At 45.4% G+C, this 9,248-nt stretch overlaps 1 protein-coding gene across 1 annotated transcript; it reads right to left on the bottom strand.

Moving 5' to 3' along the window:
• Window positions 1-8,295: 8,295 nt before the first annotated feature.
• On the bottom strand, window positions 8,296-8,992 carry LOC119181578 (programmed cell death protein 6). The gene has a single exon (XM_075884203.1). The coding sequence runs from the start codon at window positions 8,863-8,865 to the stop codon at window positions 8,302-8,304; it is 564 nt and encodes a 187-aa protein (XP_075740318.1). The 5' UTR covers window positions 8,866-8,992; the 3' UTR covers window positions 8,296-8,301.
• Between the last annotated feature and the right edge of the window lie 256 nt (window positions 8,993-9,248).

Genomic DNA, 9,248 nt, shown 5'->3' with positions numbered 1-9,248 from the left:
TAGGAAACGGACCCATCTAGTATTATCCAAAATTGGCATTGTTAGTTTCTCTATGCACCAACATCAGAAGCACCTTACCGAAACTTGATTTACTTGGTAACTTGTACAGCACTACAGAGTCAAACACTATTGTTATAACTGAAACGTGACTTAACCAGTCGATGATAAACTCAGAATCCATCAGTATTTTCTAATATTAGCATATTTCGACAAGAACTAAAAGAAAAAGCTGTGGGATTCTAATAGTCACTAATGTCGAAATTGAAGTAAGCACGCCTTTAGAAATTGTATTTTTTGCAAGTAATGCCTTCTACCCGCCTGTCATATTGGGTAGTTGCTATTGCCTGGCTGACGCTGAGGCCCTGAAATCTGTCATCGCCAGTCACGTGTCACAGTGTTATAAGACTTCAATTTTCATTGCATAGATTGGTATAATCCTGATCCACCCATGTTAGCGGATGCTACCGAAAGCGACTGAGTCAAGACCTGTCGAACGTTCGGATTGACACAGCTTGTTAACAGGTCAATACGTCGAAGCCGAAATTCATCTAAAATACTTAACTTGGTGCTTAGTTTTCATCCTGAGAAATTTTCATCAGTGACTTACACCCAGTCTTGGAGATTACTCAGTACTTCATGCTTCAAACAATCCTAAAATTGCTGCATTCCTTCCAAAAAGCTATACCTCTCTACGATAAAGGAAGCTACGCAGCTATGAACATTGAATAAGAAAATTTCTCCACAAGTTTTCTTTCCGGCTTTTTAAAACGCTCTGTCAACGCAAACGGGCTCCTGCTCAGAAACAAAATGCCCAACATGACAGATACGCATGTACCTACAATAACTCTAACAGAAAAGAAATCATCACCTTTGTTCAAATCAGCACTAAAAGGCTTGAATGACAAAATGAAAAGATTATTCCGTGCTGCTAAGCGTTCCAATACAAATTGCCCATGGCAGCCGTATCACAATGTAGAAAAGCCATTTGAATCAATTCCCAGCAGAACCAAGCGAGACTTTTTTCGTCGACAGCTCCGAACGTAATTCACGATAACCCGAAGCAGCTCTGGAAGAATAATAATTCTAATCACGCGGCAATAACTTTCCCTGCACGATGACGAGACCCAGCCCGTACCTGATTATGAAACTGCGGAAGCACTCAACCGCACGTTTTCTTCCGTTTTAGTTATGAACCTGTCTATAACTTACCCGATTTTTCGCCCTTCGCTCATAACACTATGGCAGCTATCACCTTCGATCCGGCTGGCGTTGCAAATGTGTCTTTATAAAGCTTTAGTCATAAGTAGGCATTGATTGCATCAGCTCAAACGTTCTAAAAATAACTAAACACGCCATCAGTGACATGTTATGTCATATCATTCAACAGCCGTTATCATTGGGCGAGGTGCCGGAGGACTGGAAAGTGTGCACGATTGTTCCAGTACCGAAAAAAGGTCTACCATCTTCTTGGCTCAGTTACCACCCTATTTCACTAACCAGTATTTGTTCTCAACTAATAAAACACATAATAGACTCACACACAGTTCAGTGTTTGTTATCTGTTAACTTTTTCACTCCTAACCAACACAACATTTGCAAAAGTTTTTCTTGTGACAGACAACTAACGCTGTCCGTCACATTAGCTGTAAGCTTGATCTAAACGTTCTAATTGATGTTCCCTTTCTTTATTTTGAGAACACTTTCGACGAGGTGCCACATCAGTGACTACCTTTGAAACTTTCTCGCTCAAACCTTAACCCTTCTGTGTTTGACTGTATTCGTGCATCATTGACTAATCGGGAGCAGTTTGTTCATGCTAACAATCATTCTTCAAGCAGAACCCCTGTACTAGGGATTTATCATGTGTACCAGCAGTAGGGATTTATAAGGGATTGTAAATATTGGAGAGGAAATAGGAAGGTAACATTATGTGTATATACACAAACTCAGATGGAGAGAGCGATATGCGAGATAATTTAGAAGTGTGGAGCTCAATCTGGCGAGGAAAGATGGTATTCAGAAATTTAAATACTTGGCTAGACGGGTTGCCAACCCTACCACGTGTGAATGTACGAAAGTTTGTGGTTATGTGGAAAAAGTAATTTAAATTGCGAACAGAAGCTAATCGCTCCACAAAACTCCACTTTCTAGCTTTACTAGCGCTTTGCTCGTGTGACAGACAGTGTCACTTATTTACGAATACGTAAAGCCCGTCGTTTGTACGAGATAAGTCAAGCACGACAGTTTCACCGACAGCATGAACTATCGACCATTATTAGGAAAAACGACCGGACAAAAAGACGTAAACGTTTTTTACCCCGATACCTCAAGCGCCACGTTAGACGCTTGTGTTCGTGCAGTAAACGTCTATTAATCGTCCTGTCAATGCGTTTACCTTGACTGCCAGTCCTACTTCTACCGTAGCTCTGCGGGCGTTGCTCAAAATGTGCGACACGGCAGTACTACCTACATAAAGTACGCTGCGCAGAGAGCATACGTACAGCAGAGGCTGAAACATACCCCAATCACCTGGCGCACGGTTAAGCGCTTCCACGTTACTTGGCCGCGCAAATGCCGGCGAAACGATGGGACAAAACACTCTTGAAACTTTAGGGGCGAAACTCTTTATAGCAGCACCCGTTTGTTCCTCGTAGTCGTAGTAGTAGTGTGTAACCAGTCTTACATTTTGACCTTCAAGGTGGTGCCGGTGAGTGATTTCTTCTGTGCGTTGTTGAACAAGAAAAAATTCGCAGCATGCGCGTTAAATAAAAGACGAATTCTGCTGTCTCTCATTCCCCCTTAGCAGCCATTGACATGTACATTGAGCACTATCTGACAAAAAAGGTTGCTACGTTATACTCGCTAGGCATAACCTCCTTTGTTTTAGAAAGGTTTAGCGAGCGTTGGGCCGCAGTGCCATGAATACAGTGAACTAGTATATACCATGAACTCGAGGTGGTTAAAGGTGGGAAGTAGACACGAAGCGCAAGCCGTAAGAAAGAGTGCATGTGCCACCTCTCGTTTAGTCCTAAGAATGTCCGCTGGATGGTGGTGCATATGCGGAATATATAGATTAGAAGGAAGGAAGCTCAGAGGATGGCAGAAGTACATAAAAAAGATATAAAGGCAACTGCGAAATTTCGGAACCATCTAAACTCCTTAAGAAATGAGAAGAGCCTAGAGCAGATCTTTATAACTACAGCTCAAGGTGCTAGGCTAGAAGGGGACGAAGCTATTGAATATATAAGAACAAGGGTGACAAAAAAATTCAATAAAGAAGTGCTTTATGCACCACAATAGACAAGGATGAATCAAGTGGCGCAATGGCTCTATTTTCACAACGAGAGTTGGAAAGAGCTGAGAAAAGGGTTCCTAATAGTACATCAACAGGCCTAGATGGCATTCCAATTATGCTGATAAAGACATTAGGTCCGAAGTCTGAACAGGTTTTGAGAGAGCCAGTGAGCAAAATAATAATCGCTCGTGAAGTCCCCGATGGATGGAAACTTAGCAGGATGAGCATAATCTATAAAGGAAAGGGGGACAAAGCTGACATAAACAACTACAGTCCTATAACAGTGACATCAGTGGTCTACAGGTTGGCGATGCAGATTATAAAGGAAAGACTGCAGGCATGAATAGAGAATGAGGGGGAGCTGGGGGAACTGCAGAATGGGCTTCGGAAACACAGGAGCTTGGAAGACAATCTGTTCTCACTGACGCAGTGCATAGAAATAGAAGAAGAGGAACACAGACCCCTGTGGCTAGCATTTCTGGATATCAAGGGAGCGTACGATAGCGTGGTTCAAGAGAAATTGTGGGGAATACTGGACACACTAGGCGTGGAAGATGGAGTCACTGATCTTTTAAAGGATATCTCTAAAGGTACCAAGGTAGTCATAAAGAGGGAAAAACAGGTATCCAAGCCTGCAGAGGTAAAACAGGGGCTTATGCAGGTGTGTCCTATGTCACCCTTATTATTCATGATGCACCTACAAGGATTAGACGCTAAATTAGAAGGATGTGGACAGGGCTTCAACCTCTTTTTCGTCAAACAAGGAAAACTCGTTGAACAGGCACTACCAGCACTGATGTACGCAGATGATATCGTGCTAATGGCCGACAACAAGGAAGATTTGCAGAGATTGATGAACATCTGCGGTAAAAAGGGAGATAGGTTAGATTTCAGATTCAGTAAGCAAAAATCAGCAGTCATGATTTTTAATGACAATGAAGGTAGTGAGCTTAAAATACAGGAGGTCACGCTAGAGATAACAGATAAATACAAATATCTGGGCGTATGGATAAGCAATGGGGCCGAGTACCTAAGGGAACACGAAATATACGTGACGACTAAAGGTAACAAGAATGCAGCGGTGATGAAAAACAGGGCACTGTGGAATTACAATAGGTATGATGTTGTGAGAGGAATATGGAGAGGGGTCATGGTTCCTGGTCTGACGTTCGGCAATGCGGTCTTGTGAATGAGGTCAGAAGTTCAAGCAAGATTATAAATTAAGCAACGTGGAATAGGTAGGCTTGCCTTAGGAGCTCACGGGAATACACTAAATCAGAGAGTACAAGGTGGTATGGGATGGACATCATTTGAGGGTAGGGAAGCTAGCAGCAAAATAAAATTTGAGAAGAGATTGAGAGAAATGGGGAAGGAGCGTTGGGCTGGAAAGGTATTCAGCTACTTGAACATGAAGAATGTCGATACAAAATCAAGGAAGCGAACCAGGAAATTGACTGGTGAATACTTAGAAAACAATAGGGGGCCAAACCATACAAAATTATCGCTTAAAATGAATATGAAGGAAGCTGAGACCGATATTTGGAGAATCGGCATGATTAAGAAGTCCGCACTAGAGATGTATCGAACTTTTAAGCAGGAATTTGCCAAGGAAAGGATCTATGATAATAGTCGGGGTAGTTCTCTACTGTTTGAGGCCAGGACGGCAGTATTGCGAACCAAGACTTATCGGGCCAAATACGAAGGGGTAGACATGGTATGCAGTGCGTGTGGAGAGGAAGAGGAAAGTGCCGAACACTTGAGTATGTTCTGTAAAAGGCTTCACCCTATAGTTGAGGATGATGGCGCAGAGTTTTCAAAGCATGGGGGTTTAGGGACAAGGAGGGCAAAATAGACTTTAAGTGGGTAGAATAAAGTAGAAGAAGGTCATCTGATTGGTGGCTAAAGTCAAGGCACGAGTGAAACTTAAACCCTTCACTGCAAAGTACGAATCCCCAACCTCACTATTTAATGGATAAAAAAATCTAGTTTTTGGTTCACTAAGTGTTGCGGCTTGGTGGCGCTAGCCACCGCCCGATCTAAAGTGTACAGCGATATCCATCCATCCATCCATCCATCCATCCATCCATCCATCCATCCATCCATCCATCCATCCATCCATCCATCCATCCATCCATCCATCCATCCATCCATCCATTCGCCCATCCGCCCGTCCGCCCGTCTCTCCGTCCGTCCGTCCGTCCGTCCATCCATCCATCCATCCATCCATCCATCCATCCATCCATCCATCCATCCATCCATCCATCCATCCATCCATCCATCCATCCATCCATCCATCCATCCGTCCGTCCGTCCGTCCGTCCGTCCATCCATCCATCCGTCCGTCCGTCCGTCCGTCTGATGAAAAGATTATAGATAGTGGTACTTGGAGTGTTGAATAGATGGACGAATGGACACACAGACATATGCATGGACGGACTCACGGACGGCTGCACCGACGCATGGACGGACGCAGGGGTGGATGCATGGACGAACGCAGGGACAGACGCACGGATGGTCGTGCGGACGCACGAACAGACGCACGCATGGACGGACGAATGGACGCATGAACGGTCACACAGACGGACGCACGGACGGACGGAAGCAAGAACGAATGGACGGACGGATGCTTCGCCCCACTCTCCATCATTCACTCCGTGGATATGCTGCCATCGTTTATTTATTATCTCACTGGCGCTAATCTTTTGATTCGTTATTTTAAAATGTCGGCGAGAAGCTTCGGCATCAACAATAAAAGGATTAGCTTTACAACACTTTTGCGAGAATATGATTGCACAGATATCGCTGACAACGACGAGGGGCTCACACTTCAGTGCTGAACGACAATAGACGTTGTCATGTCCTAGGTTCAAAGCTCGCGCGATATGGCTGAAAAACTGCAAGCTGGTCGTTAACCTACGCCAAATGTCCAGGCGGAAGTCAGACGGGCTTATCCTATAGAGTCACGGATGGTACGAGCTTTTGCCCTTACTTTAACAACTTATGTTTTGCCAAATGTTAACGATTCAGTGACACTCACCTGTAGTATGTTTCCAGCGTTTGTGCACGTCGGTTCGATGCACATACCGGAAAAACAATGTGCACGGGACACTGCAGCAATTATGCTGTACGGCTGCATCGGCTGCCGCAGCGCGTAAAAAAACGTGATACACGGATCACGTGTGGCCATTCTTCACTGCTAGACCAACAAAGCGCCGAATGAATGTTTGGATATGGCAGTAACAAGTGCCATATTTCAGAGGTTACTCACACTACCAAAACTAGCGGGTGTTTGAATGTCACAGGCGTCTCGTAAGAACGAAAGCGAAAACACCAGGTTTCGCAGGGGAGTACAAGCGTTGCCTATACCCGCTTGCGCAGCCGTAGGTGGCGCTGCCGGCGAGAACATGGTGTATTCACCGTGGCGGGCTCTGATCGCCCCCACCAGGGTCATCCTCGTCTTTTAAGACGAAATTATTTTAGGTCGGGGTCCACCATGGCTCCGTTGACGCATTTCCGTCATGAATATCACGTTGTAAACTATAGTCAAATAGATTGCAAAGAAAAAAAAAACAACGAGTAGGAAATTTCCGCAGCGGAGCGTCAACCAACGACCTCGCGCCCTTCAGCGCAGGACGTTAACCACTACGTCACGGAGCGAACCTTCTCAAACGTGTTATCGGTGAGTCATTTATATATACCACGTCCCGTAGTGGTTCCCAGAGCTCAGCAACTTCCACGCGTTTCCGTGGTCCGTAGTGATATGACACGAAGGGCGCGCGCGCTCTGAAGATTGTCGTGCCGCGCCACCTGCACATCGCTTTGTGGGCACGCATCCACATGGCGTGGTCAGAGTGCGCATAGATCTTCTGTAGCGCGGTGGCTCACTCGCGCGCGCGCTAATTTCAATATTGGGGGGCTTTGTACCTCTTGTGATTTCATCGCAAGCTTCCTTCGAAGTGGCAGTAGTTAAAGAAAGCACGAACGTCATTTTGATCGCTGTCGCAACCGCGTATGCGAAGGGTACGCTCTGCTCATACACGAAAAATTAAGAATTGTCACAGTTTTTCGCGCTCGTCCTTTGTATACCTGTGCATTGTTTTTGTGCGTATTTTTTCTGTTTGAGCAACGGGCTTGAAGTGTTATGCGGTGACGGTTGTTTGTCTGCGTTTGGGCCTGCTCACATCGTGCATGGTTTCTGCTTGCGATAAGCGCTGCAGGTTTTGAGCTGCTTGTCGTTCTTCGCATGACATTGTAATTTGTTGCTGTAGCATTACTTTGACCTCGTTGCAAAAAAAAAACTGCACAATGAATGCTAACTACCTCGGCGAGGACACGTTTCTGCTTCGCGTATTACCGTTTCCTAAAAAAAGGGATCAGCCACGTTTTTTGCTGTTGCCCTCTCTTCCTTCTTTGTTTGGATTGGGAGAGAAGGTACGAGGCATGCACACCCAACCACTGAGGAGATCAGTTGCAGCATTGAAAAAGACAAGTCCACGCGCATGTGTTTTTATTTGGGTGCACGTTAAAGCACCCCAGGTGGCCTGAATTTCCGGAGCCCTCCACTACGGCGTCTCTGATAATCATATGTTGGTTTAGGGACGTTGAACCCCACATGCCAATAAAAAAGACAAGTCTGCTCAGCGTAACGTCAGATACATCCCCTACTCCCTGTGTTCGAATTTCTCAAGAATTGCAAAGGAAGGCATAATATGTACGCTGGTGTAGTTATTCATATTGACAAACCTTGGTTTGAAACGGGCGCAGCCAGTATAGTTTCGGCAGATCGACCAAAAATGACGATTACAAAGTTTTAATCAAGTTTATGACATTACTTAAGCGAAACGAAGGGCTCTCGTAGCGAGTCACACACCTGTGGCAGCCACACGCCTGCTCACAGCACCATACTGCTAAGATATATCACATGGCTTTACAGGCCTTTTAAAAAATCAATTTATCACAAAGCCGATTGAAATCTCGAGCACATCACGAGCAAGAAAACACCAAGTTTACGACATAAAAACACTCAGTCCGAGCTTTAGAAAATTTTCGTAGCTTATCGTGATGTAGCCGTCCTGGTCGGTGTCGTAACTTCTGAAGGCATTGGTGAACGTCTCAAGGGTAACGCAACAGAGGATGTAGTCATCGAAGTTGACAGCTCCTTTCCTATCACGGTCGTATTTCATGAGCAGGAGGTCAACCGCTTCGTTGCTCAGACGATATCCAAAGCTCCTGAGCGCGTCGCGAAGCTCGTTTCTGTCGATGGAACCCGAGCGGTCCTTGTCAAAGTTCTGGAAGCACCGTAGCCAGTCGTTGATGTAGTTCCAAAGCGACACGAAGTCGTCGAAGCTCAGCGTGCCCGTGCGGCGGCGGTCAAAGATGTTCATCATCATGCGTACCGTTTCAGGATTGAAGGGCTTCCAGGTGCCATTGGAGAGGCACTGCTGCAACTCGACTGCGTCCACACGTCCGCTGTGGTCCTTGTCGACTTTGTAGAAGATATCGCGCAAGTAGTTGACGTCGGCTCTCTGTGTGTGAGGTCTGCAGGAGCCATACGATCCGTATGTTGACATCGCTGGCCGCGGGGCGACACTTGTTGTATTTCCCAGATTGGACAAGGATTGCACGGGATCGAGCTGTGCGCAAGAGACCGGAAGCCTAAGTAGGTGCGTGGAGTTCAATTTTGCAAGTCAAGGGCCGAATCGCTGCTCCGAATATGATGGTAATGGCAATTTTCGAGCTGCAATGCCCTATTCCCACTATTGGGAGTAGGCCAAAAATTTGTACCTGTAAAGAACATGAAAGTTAAACGTCAGTTTGGGCATAACTAAATGTGCTATTCTGTCCGCGCTACATTATTTTATTCAGGCAATCGGAAGGGTACGTTGTTGGCAGTAGATGAATACAATTCGTTGTCGCCTTTCTTTTTTTTCTATTTTTAATTTTTGTCATTTCG

The sequence above is a fragment of the Rhipicephalus microplus genome, unplaced genomic scaffold (genome assembly GCF_043290135.1).
Source record: "Rhipicephalus microplus isolate Deutch F79 unplaced genomic scaffold, USDA_Rmic scaffold_24, whole genome shotgun sequence".
NCBI lineage: Eukaryota > Metazoa > Arthropoda > Arachnida > Ixodida > Ixodidae > Rhipicephalus > Rhipicephalus microplus.
The sequence above is the reverse complement of the archived record's forward strand: the minus strand, read 5'-3'. Positions and strand labels throughout refer to the sequence as shown.

Excerpts from the sequence above, each read along its gene's own strand:
- LOC119181578 (XM_075884203.1), bottom strand. The coding sequence starts at position 8,865 with ATGTCAACATACGGATCGTATGGCTCCTGCAGACCTCACACACAGAGA.